Source organism: Plecotus auritus (assembly GCF_963455305.1).
Source record: "Plecotus auritus genome assembly, chromosome: 2".
Lineage (NCBI taxonomy): Eukaryota > Metazoa > Chordata > Mammalia > Chiroptera > Vespertilionidae > Plecotus > Plecotus auritus.
In genome coordinates, this window is record NC_137771.1 from 7395112 (window position 1) to 7412631 (window position 17520).

The 17520-nt window shown below is 41.8% G+C and overlaps 1 protein-coding gene across 6 annotated transcripts in view; it reads left to right on the forward strand.

Annotated features, from left to right (window-relative positions):
* VPS13D (vacuolar protein sorting 13 homolog D) overlaps window positions 1-17520 on the forward strand; it is a 227983-nt gene that overhangs the window by 124181 nt on the left and 86282 nt on the right. For all 6 annotated transcript variants that reach the window (XM_080653615.1, XM_080653616.1, XM_080653617.1 and 3 more), the window contains 5 exons: window positions 575-691; window positions 1400-1549; window positions 6440-6589; window positions 8544-8640; window positions 13188-13336. In XM_080653615.1, coding sequence (XP_080509741.1) covers window positions 575-691; window positions 1400-1549; window positions 6440-6589; window positions 8544-8640; window positions 13188-13336 — 663 coding nt within the window. The remainder of the gene's footprint in view (window positions 1-574; window positions 692-1399; window positions 1550-6439; window positions 6590-8543; window positions 8641-13187; window positions 13337-17520) is intronic.

The following is a 17520-nucleotide window of genomic DNA, read 5'->3' on the forward strand; positions in this document are numbered from 1 at the left end:
GATAATTTATCTTAAAAACTGACATGAAAGAATCCTAGTACCCACCCCCCCCCCCCATGGTTAGTCATTCAACAAATATTTATAAAGATTCAGTGTCTTCATTTATAAAGTGAGGATAAGACCAAACTCACAAAGTTGTTAGAAGAATTAAAGTGTAAGTAAATATAAGAGGATATAAAAAATAAAGTACGTGTATAAGAATTGACTATAATGCAATGTAACCTGAGATAGTGCATCATAGTCCGTAGTACCTCTTTAGAAAACAGCCTTATTTTAGACAAAGGTGAATTGAGGTTTGCGTATTTTGACTGGAGCTGTAATTCTGGATTACCTACAGATGCCAGCCCCACTAGAAGAGGGTTTCAGGTCTACATGTAGCTTGGCCTTTGCCATGTAGACTGGGAACAAGTTTGTTTCACTGCTACATAAATCTTACCTTAGCAGTGCTTCGGAAACGGTTAACTTCCATAGGATTATTGACCATGCAGTGAGTTTTGACCGACACAATCTATATGGAATGGGTTTCGCTGTATAAATATAAGCCCTCTTAGTACACTGTTTTATTTGACCTCAGATAATGGATTTCTCTCAACGGAAAAGTGACCGTTCATCGTATGAAGTGGATGAACTTCCTGTTACTGAACAAGAGCTACAGAAATTAAAGAATCCAGGCACAGAGCAGGAATTAGAAGTAAGTTTTAAGTATTGCAAAACCATTTCTTTATCATAAATTTGGTTAGAATTTTGCTCCGGGTGTTCTCAATTTAGGCCTCCTCTTTTCTTTCTGCCTCTGTGAACTGTAAATATAGGTGTTGCTTCAGTGTTTAATGTTATCACAACATGAATGTGTGAGTATGTTAGTTAAATGACAGCTAAAGAATGTGACAAATGTTGCTAAATTAAGATGACAGTGAACAAAACTAAACTACTTGATTTAGACAGGAATGAAGGTGCTTTTCTTTTCCCCCCAGTTGATTCTGACATCTCCCTTCCCTTCTCTCTGTTTGGGTATTGGGAAGAAAGTAAAAAATTTGAAAAGGAGCATGAAATGAACACGAAAAAGCACACTTTTTTTCAGTGATCTTTAAAAATCAAATATCTATATGTAAAGCACTGTATTGGATGTTATGCTAGTTCAGTGAATAACTTACAAAGAGCTTGCATCCCAAATAGGGAGAAATATTGTAAATAATTATTCCCTTATAATAAATGCAGAATGTCATCAATATTCTGATAGAGGTATTATCATATCAGACTAGAGTTCTGGGTGGGTAGGGAGGTGATGGAACTTAAAGGCATCAAGGTGAATAATATGACTAAGTAAGTGGTTTTCATCTGCTTAGGGATGAAATCCCTCTGTTTTAAGCTGTCAGCATACCATATTTTGGTTTCCTTTCAGGTGCTTGTGAAGTTAGAAGGTGGAATCGGGTTGTCCTTAATTAATAAAGTGCCAGAAGAACTGGTCTTTGCAAGTCTTACAGGAATCAATGTGCACTATACACAGTTGGCAACCAGTCATATGCTTGAGCTCAGCATACAGGATGTACAGGTAAGGGGCAGGACAGTTTAGAACTTGTTAATCTTCTTGTGTTCTTGCTGAATACCCAACCAGATCCAGTGTTTGGTGTTCTAAAAACTTCAGTGCTTTGGCAAATTACCTTGTTGTGGCTTTCAAAAAGTCATTCTATGAAAGCAATTGTTTCTACCTACATTTGTGTCATTAATGTTTGTATATAGCAGAATTCTGAATATAGCAGCTAGTCCAACAGTAACTTAGATAACTTAGTCAATGGGGCATGGAGGAACCCAGGGTTCCCCATCTTGCCAATATTAGAAACAACAGGAAATCATCTAACCATCACTCAGAGGAACTGAAGTTCATCATAGGAAGAAAAGACAAGGGAACTGGACTTGTGCTTCTAGCCAACATGTGGTGACAGGAACCAGATTTACTCTCCTACATGAATCGACCCTCAAATCCAGATAAAACAAAGAGACAACAGGTCCAAGATACTGGACATCAGGCAGCAGTGGGAGAGGTAGGAAACAAAAGAGATGAGCCCTGGAGTGGCTCAGCTTACTGAGAAAGTTTCCCGGCCATGGCACTGGGCGGGGACGGGGAAGTAGAGGGGATGAGTTGAACAAACAGACCTGGAGTCCTAGCACTGAGGCAGCTAGAGTTCAGAGGACAGCATACCTGGGAGGAACGTGCTTCACAGAAAGAAAACATGGGAGCTCTACAGAGGGGCCCCCTGAGTATTCAGCAGAGGACAGATCAGTGAAGTGTGTGAGGAAACTGCCGTCCGAACCATCCGAAAGGATCTCAGGGCTCGCACCGGCTGCTCCCCAGCGCTGGAGATGGTGCTTCTTCCTCCCAGCCAGACTGGATGTTGGGAGGAGTCCTCCAGCAAGTCTTGCCTCCATGCTGAGCTCTGATTAGCCCTAGGCTGAGCACTGCTCCAGACCTACCTAACAAATCATAAAAGGAAGGTCTGAAAGGATAGATTTGTTTCCAAGTAACTTAACTGCATCCTGAACAAAACTCAAGATGTAATGGAAAACAAAAATATTCAGCAGCCAAAGTAAAATTCACAATATCTGGCATCCTATCAAAAAGTACCAGGTGTGAAAGGGCCAGGAGAACACAATATATAATCAGAATAATCAGTCAAAAGGGACCCAGAGCTAACACAGATGTTCGAATTTTCAGAGGACATTAAAGCTATTATGATAACTGTATTCTACATGTTGAAAAAGTTAAGTAGAAACATGGAAGATATAAAAAACTCAAACTTCTCCAGATTAAAATGAAATGAAAAATACACTGGATTTGATTAATAGCAGATGACACATTGTAGAACAAAAGATTAGTGAACTTGAAGACGTAGCAATAGAAACTGTGAATTTAAATAGAAAATAGACATATCTCTTTATTGTACTTCATTATGCTTCACAGTTACTGTGTTTACAAATTGAAGGTTTATGGCAACCTTGCATTGAGTGTCTATTGGTGCCATTTTTTAATAGCATTTGTTCACTTGGTGTCTCTGTCACATTTTGATAATTCTCATAATAGTCCAATGTTTTTCAGTATTATTACCTTTGTTATGGTGATCTGTGAACAGTGATCTTTGATGTTACTATTGTAATGGTTTGGGGGTTACCATGAACCACTCCCATATAAGAATGCATACTTCATTAATAAATCTTGTGTGTATTCTGACTGTTCAACCAAATGGCCGTTTCCTCGTCTCCCTTTGCTTATTCTGCCTACTCGCTTAGACACAACTTGAAATTAGGCCAATTAATCCTATATAATAAAGAGCTAATATGCTAATTAAATTGGACGGCAGAACGACCTTCCAAAATGACCAGTGGGTGGGGGGCGGGGCTGCAACGAGGCAGCACCCAGGGCTGCGAGGGCCAAGCCCTCTGCATGAATTTCGTGCATTGGGCCTCTAGTAACTCTGTAATGGCCTGTAAGCGTTGAAGTGAAGGGAAGAGTTGCATGTCTCTCACTTTAAATCAAATGCTGGAAATGGTTAAGCTTAGTGAGGAAGGTGTGTCAAAAACCAAGACAGGCAGAAAGCTAGGCCTTTTGCACCAGTTAGCCAATTGTGAATGCAAAGAAAAAGGTCCTGAAGGAAATTAAAAGTGCTACTCCAGTGAACATATGAATAATAAGAAAGCAAAACAGCCTTGTGCTGATATGGGAAAAGTTTCATGATGGGGACAGAAAAAGCAAACCACACTATTCCCTTAAGCCAGAGCCTAATCCAGAGCAAGGGCCCAACTCTTTTCAGGTCTCTGAAGGCTGAAAGAGGTGAGGACGCTGTAGAAGGAAAGTGTGAAGCTAGCAGAGGTTGTTTACGAGGTTTAAGGAAAGAAGCCATTTCCATAACAGAAGTACAAGGTGAAGCAGCAGTGCTGATGTAGAAGCTGCAGCAAGTTATCCAGAAGATCTAGCTAAGATAGTAATTGACAGTGGTTACACTGAACAAGAGGTTTTCAATGAAGATGAAACAGCCTTCTATTGGAAGAAGTTGCCACCTCGGACTTTCATAGCACAGAGGATAAATCAGTGCCTGGATTCAGAGGACAGCCTGGCTCTCTTGTTAGGGGCTAATGTAGCTGGTGACTTCAAGTTGAAGCCAACTCTTATTTACCATCTGAAAATCCTAGGGCCCTTAAGAATATGCTCAATCTATTCTCTCTGTGCTCAATAAATGGACAACAAAACCTGGATGACAGTACATCCGTTTACAACATGGTCAACCTAGAATTCTATGCAAGTATACCTTTCAAAAAATAAGGGTGAAAGAAAGATGTTTTAACACAAACAAAAGCTAAAAGAACTCATTACCAGCAGATCTTCACTATAGACAATGTTAAAGGACATCATTCAGGCAGAAGGAAATGGTACGAGATAGAAATCTGGATCTACACGAAGGAAGAGTACCTGAAATGATGATAACTACGGGGGTAAATACATACAATAATTTTCTATTTAAATCTCTTTAAGAGGTAATCAACTTGTTTAGACAAAAATAATTATCACTGTATTTTGAGATCTATAATACATTAGAGTAAAATGAATGACAATAATAGCATACTGTCTGGAAGGGGAAAAATGGAACTATATTATTAATTTTTTTATACGTGATGTATTATGATGTCATTTGAATGTAGGCTGTTAAAGATGAATATCACAAACCTTAAAGCAACTACCAAAAGAGTTACACTTAATACTCTAACAAAGGAGATAAAATAGAATCATAAAAAGTACTTGATTAATCCAAGAAAAGGTACACAAAAGAGGAAAACTCAGAAAAGAGCAGAGGGGACAAAAAGGAAGATGGTTGACTCATCAAACCTAACTGTATTCAATGTACATGCTCTAAACACCTCCAATTAAAAGAGGTTATCAGATTAGATTAAAAAGCACGACCCAATTATATACTGCCTACAAAAAACACACATTAAAATTAAAGACACAAATAGGTTCAAAACAAAAGAATGGAAAAAGATATACCAGGCTAACGCTTGTCATAAGAAAGTGGGAATGACTAGATTATATCAGACATAATAACGTACAGAGCAAAGAACATGACCAGGTGTTAGAAAGGTAATTTCCTAGTGATAAAAGAGACAGTTAATCAAGAGGGCATAACATTCCTGAATATGTAGACAGAGCTTTAAAATATACGAAGCAAAAAAACTGAAAGAAGAATATAGACATACACAATTATAGTAGAAGATTTCATTGCCACTCTCTGCATATTTGATAGAACAAATAAGCAGAAAATCATAAAAGATATACTAGATTTGAACAGCACTACCAACCCACTAGGCCTAATTGATATTTATAGAACACTCCACCCGGCAACAGCAGGACACATGTTCTTCTCAAGCGCACATGAACATTTCCAAGATGTACCACATTCTGGACCATAAAACGATTCTCAAAAAATTCGGAAGGATTTAAGTCACACGCAGTATGCTCTTTGATCACAATGGAATTAAAGTAGATATAATGGAAAAAGAGTTAGGAAAATCCCCCAAATATTTGGAAACTAAATAGTAGACTTCCAAATAACCCATAGATCAAAGAGCAAATCAAAGTAGAAATTTGAAAATATTTTGAACTGAATGAGAATGAAAATACAACATATCAGAATTTGTGGAATGCTGCTAAACATCACCAACAACAAACCCAAAATAAACAGAAGAAGGGAAATAATAAAGATCTCAGCAGAAATTAATGAAGTAGAAACCAGCAACTACAGTAGAAAAACATCAAATAAAAAGCTGGTTCTTTGAGATCCATGCGGCCAGGGCTAAAAAGAGAAGGTACAAATTACCAATATCAGGAAAGGGAGAGGTGCCAGACAAGTGAAAAAATCGACGACTCTCTGGGAATGGAGCTTTTGGGGGAGCTGCAAGCCCAGCATGGCCCCTCCTCGGGCTGCCAGGCCCCTGTGTCTTCACTGTGGTTGCAGGGCTGTTGGTTTCTGAGGCCGCTGTGGACCTGGGGAGGACGAGGGGAGTGACAAGTGAAAATGCCACAGAGCTTCTGTTCTTTTCGAGTTTTAGCTAATTTTCTCGTATAAATGATCCCTGGATAGTTGCCAACCTTTAGCTTTCAGAGTTCTGGAAATCTAGATTTTGACAATTTTTGCCAGTTTTGTTGTGACGCTATCAAGACAGTTCTCTTTGTAACATCATTCCTGGGATCCTCCTCTCCAGCCTTCACCAAGATTGAAATGCTACTATTGTGGGTCTTCAGTGAGACTATATTTTTACAGCTGCTGTTTAGACAGAGTCAAATGGCAAGGGTACTTCCTGAGTGGCCTGCATATTGTGAGACCCCAGTCAAAGGTAAAAATGAGAACTGAACCGCTTGGCTGTTTTTGTTTTATTTTGCCTTTTCATGTCCCAGGTGGACAATCAGCTCATTGGTACCACTCAGCCCTTCATGCTCTATGTGACGCCCCTGAGCAATGAGAATGAGGTCATTGAGACAGGCCCTGCCGTGCAGGTGAATGCGGTGAAGTTCCCCAGTAAGAGTGCGCTGACCAACATCTACAAGGTAGGCTGGTGGGGTTGAGCTGTGCCAGGTTTGTTCTCTCACAGCCAAGTGTCTGAGCAGCAGAGCAGGGAGTGGATGGAAATGGTCCTGTGGGGCGAAGGCACAGTGGCTTATTAAATCGTGGAAAGGAATTGACAGCAACTCCTCTTAACACTGGGTTCTCAATTGTGTGTGTGATGACCTTGCCCGTGGTAGCCCTGGCTCCATTGGGGGCCAGAGTCTGTGAAGTCTTGGTGGGAAAGCATAGTGTCTTCTAGACTGATCGGGACCCAGGCACGATCCAGATGTGTAATTAAAATAGAGTAATCCAGAATACTATTGGAAAAGGGGCAGGAGGGGTCTGACCTTGTGACTGACATCCTCCTATGGAAGCCACCACACCGTTTGCTAAAAGCGGACCATTCAGAGATAAACTTTCTTTCCTGAAGAATCTGCATGTATACGTAGGCTATATGGCAGCAAGTCCTGAAAAAGTAGGAGCTGACACAGAGGTTGCTTCCTGTAGTTCTGGTCCTTTGTCACTGGTGTGATGAGGCCAAGCCTCACATCCATAAGCCCACACTTGCTGCTCCTTAGACTAGCTGCCAGCCATGTGAGCTCTGCACTGTGAAGTTCACCCACCACAGTGCATCTGAAAGTGTCATGCTGACTAATGAGACCCAGGTGCCCTCAGAACCAAACAATCAGGTGATAAATTGTCTAAACATGTGGAATTTGGGGCTAATTGTAACAATGTAGAGAGAGATAAACCAGAAATATTTTGGCAATCTATATATATATATATATATAAAAGGCTAATATGCTAAGTGTCTGACCATCCAGGTAATGACATCACATGGCAACTCCCAGCTTCCTCTCCCTAGCAACTAGCCTCCTTGCAGTTTCTTCAGCCCAGGAACACGACTTGCTTTATAGCCAGGTGGAAACATTTCACACTATAACCAAATGTCTCTGAAGCGTTTTCCTGTGCCTCATCTTATTTGATCCTCACAGAAGTCCTGGAGTAGGTAGGTAGGAGACTCGGTGGAATCCTGTTTTCTTTTCATTAGCCAGAAAACAGAGATTTAGAAAGCTTAGAAACTTGACCCGACTGAAAAGAAGTAAGAAATGGTGGACCTTGAAAATGACTTCAGGTTTTCTCACTGCACAGAATATAGTCAAACACTGCTGCAGTTAAAACATTTTGCCCTTTGTTCTCCCTGGGTGATCTAAGTAATAATCTCCTTCGTGTTGATATTTACTGCTGTGTTGCTGACAATTACCTGAAAGAGAAATTGGGGTGTGCCACTGGGCTGGAAAAAGTTTAGCTAAATTAGAAAGCAGGTCTTATTAAACAAGTTTATCCTATATAATAAAAGCCTAATATGCTAAGTGTCCAGTCTGTTCAACCAATCGAAGCGTAATATGCTAATGATATGCTAAGGCCGCTCAACCGCTCGCTATGATATGCACTGACCACCAGGGAGCAGACGCTCCAACCAGTAGGTTAGCTTGCTGCTGGGGTCCGGCAGATTGGGACTCAGCAAGGAGTGGGCCTAAGCCATCAGTCAGACATCCCCTGGGGGCTCCTGGACTGCAAGAGGGTGCGGGCTGGGCTGAGGGACCTCCCCCCTGCAAGTGCATGAATTTCACGCACCGGGCCTCTAGTCTATATATAAAGCTCTCACTGGCTCCAGTCGCACGTCTGTGTTTCGATCTGTCATTGTCGATCATGAATTTGGTTGGCACTTCTATTATAGAGAAAGGGCAAATAGCGATATTAAAATATTTTTTCTAATTTCCTTTCAATGTGCATTAACTTCCTTTCAATGTGCAACAGACCACTAATATGACTATAAAATCACGTGAGTAAAGAATCCATAGCATGTCATTTGGGCCTTTGCAATGGCACAGAAAAACTGAATGGAGTTTTTTCTGGGCTTCACGCTGTAAGTCAGAATTCCTTTATCCCTAGCACCTGATGGTCACGGCTCAGAGGTTCACGGTGCAAATTGAAGAGAAGCTGCTCCTCAAGCTGCTGAGTTTCTTTGGCTACGATCAAGCAGAATCAGGTAATGTTGAACGTTCTAGGTTTGTATCTGGGAATTGGCCCAAGAATGGCATTTTTTAGCCTGCTTGTGGAAATAAGGTTTTTGGGTATAAGCTCTCTTTCCACATCGTAGCCTGAACTGGGAAGGTTTGTGTTTCAGTTTTCAAAGTATTGCTTGTTGACAGATGGAAGTACATCTGGGTGTGAAGGAGGCTGCTCGGAGGTGTCCTGGAAAGCCCGGCGCTAAGCCTTTGGGAAGCTGTATACTCTTCCTCTTTGTTTGGCGTTTTTTGACTCCTCTTCTCTAGGCTAACAGAAAAGATGTTAGTTATTTAGCAAACCACTTTGTTTCCTAACCTTTGTTTATGAAGCAGACTGAGAGCCAAGAATCAGAAATCCCTTCAGCAGTTCCTTTGGTTTAGTTGAAGAAAAAAAATTGGCTAGCCTCAACTCCTTAACTTTTTACATTCATCCCCTTATGCCTTACATAGGTTTTTAATTACTTTACTCTTCTTTGGAGAGGGAAGTAAGATAAGCTGTTGAGAAAGCTACATTTTCCAGCTACAGAAATAATTTAGCTGCTGTCTTTTTTTAAATTTATTTTTATTTATTTTTGTTTTCTTTTTTTAAAAATTTTTAAAAATTTAATAAATCTTTATTGTTCAGATTATTACAGTTGTTCCTCTTTTTTCCCCCATAGCTCCGCTCCACCCAGTTCCCACCCCAGTCTCTGCCCTTACCCCCCACCCACCCTCCGCACTGTCCTCATCCATAGCTGTATGATTTTTGTCCAGTCTCTTCCCGCACCCCCACACCCCTTTTCCCCTCGAGAATTATCAGTCCACTCCCTTTCTATGCCCCTGATTCTATTATATTCACCAGTTTATTCTGTTAATCAGATTTTTTTATTCACTTGATTTTTAGATTCACTTGTTGATAGATATGTATTTGTTGTTCATAATTTTTATCTTTACCTTTTTCTTCTTCTTCCTCTTCTTAAAGAATACCTTTCAGCTTTTCATATAATACTGGTTTGGTGGTGATGAACTCCTTTAGCTTTTTCTTATCTGTGAAGCTCTTTATCTGCCCTTCAATTCTGAATGATAGCTTTGCTGGGTAGAGTAATCTTGGCTGTAGGTTCTTGCTATTCATCACTTTGAATATTTCTTGCCACTCCCGTCTGGCCTGCATAGTTTCTGTTGAGACATCAGCTGACAGTCATATGGGTGCTCCCTTGTAGGTAACTAACTGTTTTTCTCTTGCTGCTTTTAATATTCTCTCTTTGTCTTTTGCTCTTGGTATTTTAATTATGATGTGTCTTGGTGTGGTCCTCTTTGGATTCCTTTTGTTTGGGGTTCTCTGTGCTTCCTGGACTTGTAAGTCTAATCTTTCACCAGGTGGGGGAAGTTTTCGGTCATTATTTCTTCAAATAGGTTTTCAGTATCTTGCTCTCTCTCTTCTTCTGGCACCCCCATAATTTGGATGTTGGTACGCTTGAAGTTGTCCCAGAGGCTCCTTACACTATCCTCAAATTTTTGGATTCTTTTTTCTTTTTGCTTTTCCGGTTGGGTGTTTTTTGCTTCTTTGTAATTCAAATCTTTGACTTGATTCTTGCGATCCTCTAGTCTGCTGTTAGATCTCTGTATAATATTTTTTATTTCAGTCAGTGTATGCTTAATTTCTAGTTGGTCCTTTTTCATATCCTCGAGGGTCTCACTAAATTTATCGGCCTTTTCTAGGAAATTCTTGAAAAACTTTATAACCGTGATTTTGAACTTTATATCCAGTTGTTTGCTTTCCTCACTTTCTTTCATTTGTGACCTGTTTCTTTGTCTCCACATTTTGGCTGCTTCCCTGAGTTGATAGAGTGGCTTTGTGTGCTAGGTGTCCTATAGGGCCCAGTGGCTTAGCCTCCCCAGTTACCTGAGGTGGACACTGTTGGTGCACCCCTTTGTGGGCTGTGTGCACAGTCTTGTTGTAGTTAAGCCTTGATTGTTGTTGGTATCACTTTGACCTCCAGGCCAACTGGCTGTGAGGATCAGCTGTGTCTACGCTGGGAGAACTTCTGTGCTGGAGACACCCTTATGAGACAAGACCTGCAAAAGCCTCTGTGCTCAGCTTGGATGGGGCGGAGTCTCAGGGCAGAGCAGACAGCATTGGTTTCCCGTCAGCCCTGCCCTAATAGGCCCCTGTGTCTCAGTGTCCCTTGGTAATCACTGCAAGCACCTCTGAGAGAAAGCCGCCCTCGAGTTCCGCCCGCTGCCAGACAGTCCAGTTTCTCCCCGAATGAGTCTGGGTCCCGAGTCTCACCCGGAACTGGAGTTCAGTGCAGTCGGGAGCTTTTGTCTCCCTCCTGCTTAAGAAAGCCAGCCGCATACCCAGTTGCCCGCCCTCTCCACGCGTGCGCCTTGGTACCTCTGCCTTCCGCAGTTGCTCTGAGTCTCAGTGTGCTTTTCTCTTTCCTGACAGTCCAGTTTCACCCCGTATGAGTCTGAGTCCCCAGAGTCTCGCCTGGAACTGGAGTTCAGCGCAGTCAGGAGCTTTTGTCTCCCTCCCGCTTGAGAAAGCCTGCCGTGCACTCAGTTGCCGGTCCTCTCCGTGCACGGGCACGTCTCAGTACCTCTGCCTCCTGCAGCTCCTCTGAGTCTTTGTGTGCTTCTCTCTTTCCTTCTAGTTGTAGAATTTCCACTCAGCCAGCCTTCCTGTGGTTCTGGATGATGTCCGTTTTGTCTTTTAATTGTAGTTTTGAAATTGTTGTGCAAGGCAGCGGTCTAGGTGTTTACCTATGCCGCCATCTTGGTTTCTCTTAGCTGCCGTCTTTTTGTTTTAGATTCCTCGTCGTGGCCTTCGCAAGACTACATACAGCCTAGAGAAAATCAGTGATGCTTAGTCTTTTGAAGACTACATTAATAGTTGAGCCTGGAGAAATGATAAAATAGGAACATTTATGTTTATTGCCCATGTCTGCTAAAGAAAAAAAGGATTCCTGGACATGTGTGCATGTGCACATACATACACACCATGCAAGCAAAATATTTTTGACTTTTTATTCCAGACTGGGAATTTAAGCTTTTCGTGTATTTGGGATTAAGAGCAAGATGCTGTCTGTTTAGTGCTGTGTTTTCACTTTGGGTTGGAATGCCAGTGTTTATTTGTGCTTAGACAGTCACTTAAGAGCCTGCCTGGCAGGTATCTGTTTTCTTTTGGTTACTTCCTGAGAAGTTTTACTTAAATTTGATTGGACGTGCTTTTCCTGTAAGTTGCTCTAAATAATTTCCCCTCCTCCACTCCACCAACATCGTCTTGTGGAGTTAGACTCTGTAAAGGCCTGACCTGCCTCTCACTGGAGTATCTTCTCTGCTTCCTATTTCTGTGTCCTGATTACAGATAAGTGGGCTCTGTTGCAATATTTTTTTTTACCCCTTTTTTCTATAAATAGAACTATAATAGCTTACAGCATTAATGTATTTGGTAGTAGGTATGTATAATATCTTTGTTTTTATTTCTAAGGCACATGAAGCCAAGTGAAAATAAGCTGCCCAAATGAGTATGGGCACAACATCGAGTCAAAGGGCACATTGCTGTGGTTTAGCCCTTAACCTTTCTACTTCATGAGATAATAAGTAAAAAATAGGCCTCGACTCTGCTCTTCAAACAGGTGCTCACCGTTTGGGAGAGAGAATGCTGCTGGTTGTGACATCACTTCTTCATAGCCTGCAGCCTTTTTCTTTCTAAGGCATTATGTTTTGTTCCGATTCGTTATTTATTGGTCATTGTTTATTTTGATTCGGTTAAAATACACTCCAAGTACTTACATGGATGTCATCTTCTGAAATAAATTCAGAAAATCTAGGTCATTTATAATAATAACTAGAAGCCTGATGCACGAAGATTCGGGCTAGAATGGGCTTTCCTTTCCCTGGCAGCTGGCACCGCCTTTCCACTCCGGCCCAGCCCCTTTCCGCTCAGGCCCCGGAGCCACCTCTTTCCGCTCCAGCCCCGCCTCCCATGCTGCCCAGAGGCCCTGAGAGACTGGGGGTGGGACAGAATGCCTGCGTTGTCGCCATGGCGATGATGCAAGCATCCCGCCCCCGTCACTCAGTGCCTGTGTATGCAAATTAACCGCCATCTTTGTTGGGTTAATTTGCATATCACTCCTGATTGGCTGGTGGCGTAGGGGAGATACGGTCAATTTACATGTTTGTGTATTATTAGGTAAGATAATGACAACAGCAACATGGTTTTTAGAAAACTCATTACCAACAAACACACCCATGAGCTCTCACTTCCCCATCTGGATTATTTCCCCAAAGGTGCTCTGCCAGGGGGTACAGAGTCACAAACCAAAGATTAAGCTATTGTGCTTTTTTGGTCAACAGCATGAAACCGATCTGCTTTTATAAGGAAATGCATCAGGATACTGTGCATAATTCTGAACCATGAAAAACTAAGTTTAGAGGGAATTGGTGTTTACATTTTTCTGTGAGTTTTTAAATATGTGAATCAAGTGTTTGAATCATGAGGCTTCAGGAGATTCATTTTTTCAAAAAACAATTCTTTTTGTACCAGAGGTTGAAAAATATGATGAAAACCTCCACGAAAAGACAGATGAGCAAGGTGGAACACCAATTCGCTACTACTTTGAAAATCTCAAGATCAGCATTCCCCAGATCAGGCTGAGTGTGTTCACCTCCAACAAGTTACCCCTGGACCTTAAGGTGAGCTGAGATCTGGATAAGTTTTAAACAATGACTTGTCCTCAGAAAAGAGTGAGTGTATTTACTCTCTGCTTTTTCTGTCCAGCATCATTTGTAACAGACATTTTTACAGGTTTCCTTCTTTAGGGGGTTTACTGACTCGTGTGTGTGTGTGTGTGTGTGTGTGTGTGTGTGTGTGTGTGTGTGTGTGTGTGTGTGTGTATGTGTATACATGTTCATTTTAAAAAAATGTTTAAGTATGACTTTGCTGAAGATTAAGGAGTAACAAAAGAGAAGACAGAGAAGTACATTAGAACTCACCTGCTCTCTGCTTAGCTCTTGGCTCATCTCAATGAGGTAAAAGCCTCATTGCCTACGGCTGCTCCCAGACTCAAGAGGAAAACTACCACCAAGACAGTATCTTCCTTTTGTGCCCAAGACCTGCCTGCTCTCCTGGTTCTCTCCTCCTCTCTTTGTCTTCCTCATCTTGAATGGGTGACATTAAAAATGCCTGCCACTGCAAGGAGGACGTGGCCACATACCCTCTACGCACAGAGACGTGGCCTTGCCTACCCCCAGACCAGATGCAACTCGGTCATCTTGATATGCACCTGATGATACAGTCTGAGTAGCTGCTTCATTTTCTGCAATAAAATCTTTATTCGTCTGGTCGACATCAGATCCTGTTTGGATAAGAACAGGGCAGAATGGCTGCTTCATGAAGGCAGCAAAGTGGGGCTGAGCCTGCTGGGCCTGCTGGTCAGGATCAGGGGGTGGGGATTGCTCCGGCAGCCTAGACTGGCAAGGGTGCCCTTCCTGACGCACTGCCCACTGTCCTGTCTGCTTCATTTGCTTTAATTTCATGTTTGCCAGGAGACTGCAGATACTTACAATTAGCATGGGAGTGGGGGAAAACCATGGGAAAACCACTATCTTGCTAATATCCACAAGTATCCACTTGACTTCTGTGACCCTTCAGAATGGGTTTGTTTGATAAAGTGTATATTCCCCCCGAGCACTTGGCACTGGCCCAGCGGACCAATGTTAAGCATTTCCTGAGAGTTAAGGACTTCTTGTTTTTAAAATCATCTTACTAAGAAACACAGACACCTAAATATTCCTTTTAAATTGCTCCCAGCAGAAAACTTTCCCCCAGACTGACAAATGCAGCATGATTTTCTCCAGGGGGAGTGGCTCCTAACAGCGGTCCACGGTCTGCATGTGCGCTCTGCATACAATAGGCTGGGAATCATTCAGGCCAATGTTTCACTTGGCACTCTGCTTAGGGAACATTTTAAGGCATTTTTCAAACAATTGTAAAGGAAATTCAGTGGAGCGGCCACATAATGAGGTGTGGGTGGCGGCCACTCTGAGTGGGGTACGTCAATGTTTCAAGCAGGGTGCTGGGAATTGGGACTTCAGAGTTAAATTCTCAGCTTGTAGAAGTCACCATTTTACTGTGTCTTGGTTTCTCCTAGTGGAGCCTGGGACTCATAAAATAATGTCATTTATTCAAAGAGTTTCCTAACAGAGTTATATCCCTTAATAGCCGCTCTTAGGAAGAGCAGCGTGCTCTTTGTGGTGATATGTAATGGCTGAAAGTGTGTGCTTAGGAAATGGAGCCCTGTCCCAGAGCAGGAGCCGCAGGAGTCTGACTAAAAGGTAACCGTGTCTTTGGTGTTGAAGGAATAATTATCTTGATTCCCTTGACTCCAGGCCCGAAGTGAGGCTGTCAGAAATCTCGGAGCGCAGTCTCTTCAGGTTTACACCGAGGGAACGTTATTGCAGATAGTCTGTTCAGAGGGACTTGAAGCAGTTTCACATCTGCTATCTCAATTGGATTCCTTCTTCTGTGATGGGAGAAGGGGGAGGTAATAAGTTCCATTTCACAAATGCGGAGAGGAAAGCACAGCATCCCCACCCCCAGTCTCCCCATTATTCTCCCAAGTCTGCAAGTTAGCGTAGCCGACTAATATGGAGAATGCCAGGTAGCTTATATGTTTTTTCTCTCCCTCTCTTTTTTTTTTTAAAGATCAAAAGGAGCCAGGAGCCTTTAAAAGGTTTCACAAGGTGGCCTACAGCAGTTCTTTTCCCGTTTAGAGCATGGGGGTATTACAAAAGAAGGGCTTTAATTGAGCAATCTAGTTTGGAAGAAAACCCACATTTTAATGGTCAGAGAGCAAGAGGGTGGGGGTGAGGGGGAATTTCAAACAAAGACACTATTTAAAAAGCCTAAAACTGTCTTCTCAAAGGCTTGAAATAATTTGTTGGGAAACTTCAGACCCTTTACTTTTTTCCTCCCCTTCCTAAATAAAAACCAGATTTGTTAAAGGAAAAAAGATCCAGTATTGTTAATTGTATTTCAGAAAGTGCCAGAGAGGGAAAGATCCCTGTAGTTTTAAACACCGTCCCAAGAGGGAAATGGGCAGATACCCTGCTTCACATAAACAGTCTCTATGTACCATAAATAAACCTTTAAAGAATGAATTCCAGACAGTTTGGTTTAGTGCAGGATAAACTAAGAGAGGAAAGGACGTGGCCCAGGGGCTGGCTTGCGATCTGAGACCTTACGGCGTATGGACAGGTATTTCTCCTTTCAGCTCCGTAAAGTTTCTGGAAGACTTCAGCTGTTTGTGTCTGGCGGAGGTAGGAGTAGACACTTTCCTATTTTTATTAGGAACTTACGAGCACAGATTGTTTTCCCCAGAATCCATTTTACAACAGGAAGCTGCTACTTGAGCAAATGAGCATCAACTTTGTATACTACTGTATGTGATTAGTCCTCTAGTTACTCTAAGAAAAAGCCCAGTTTGGCTCTTTCCCTCTCATCCCTTCTACTTGGACCAGAACAGCCTGAAGGTGGCAGGATTACTCATACCAATAGCTGTGTGGCAGCTTTTTCCAATACGGGAGGCCCCAGAGCAGTAAATGACAAGGGCAGGTCATTTTATTGAAGGGCCAGAATACTAGTATTTCCTTGGTTCAGACAAAGCACAGCAGCCATTCAGAAAGGGGATAGTGTCTCCAGTGGGTGAGGGTTTTGACAACATAGTACAGGTTGCAGAGTCTTTGCTCCTCTGTGTGGTTCCTCCTCTTCAATGTTTGGTTGCAATGAGGAAGTTGGGGTAAAAGCTTTTTGCCTTAAGCCTTTGTTTTGATCTCATTTCCTCTTCTCTGAGAAGAAAGCCGTGCTCTGAGCTGTGTTGACAAAACAAACTCTGAGCTGCTGTCAGTACCTGGCTTCGCCAGCATATTTGTTGTGTAGCTCGAAGCAAAACAGTTAAGCCTTCAGGACCTCAGTTTCCCTGTCAAGGAAATGAGGAAGATAATGCCTGCTTATTACTTCATCACCACGCACCCATGGATGGGTGAGACGTGCAGGAATGAACAGCGGAAAGTTTTCCAGGAGAAATAATATAATCCTCCATTCTGGTCTCCATGCTCTCCACCTAATCGGTAGTGACTGTTGTGAAAATTAGCATGTTCAAGTCTGAGACCTACTAATAACCATCTCCATCAGTTTGACCATCCTCTTAGCATTTCTTTAGTTTTATTTATAACAAAAAAGGAGAGTGTTAGCGTGAATTCATTTGAGGATGCTCTTAATCTCTAAAATGTTTTGTTCTCCAATTTTTAGTAAAAGCACCAAATCCAGTGGCTTTTTCCCTTCCTTGTAGGGTCCTCGGCCGACTTTGTTGTTGCTGCCTCTTGACATCAGTCCTCTCTGGTTCTCTTCTTGCTCTCCTATTTGTTTCTTCTCTGTCTTTTTCACAGTTTACTTTACTCTTCCTTCTCCTAATTTATATGTTAAAGGCCATTTTTTTTTTTCTCTGAACTAACCTGTTTGGTTATATCACTAGTCCATTTTTTAAAATCATATGATTGGTTTTTTATCTGACTTTAGAAGCTCTGTATGTAGGTTCTGTATTTGATATAAGTTGCAGGTATTTTTTTCTTTGGTTTTTTATTTGTTTTGTTTTTTTACTTTGCTCTTGGTGTTTGTAAATCATACAAAAGCTTTCTGTTTTTATGTTGTCAAGTTTATCAGTCTTTTACTCTTTGAATCTGAATTTTGAGTCACAAAGAAGTTTCCCCACTCTCTGGTTTTAGACAGTGTCATCTTTAATTTTGTGGTGTCATTTCAATTATGAACATACTCTTGTTAAAAGAAAATACATGCTAAAAGATTAAAAAAAAATAAGAAA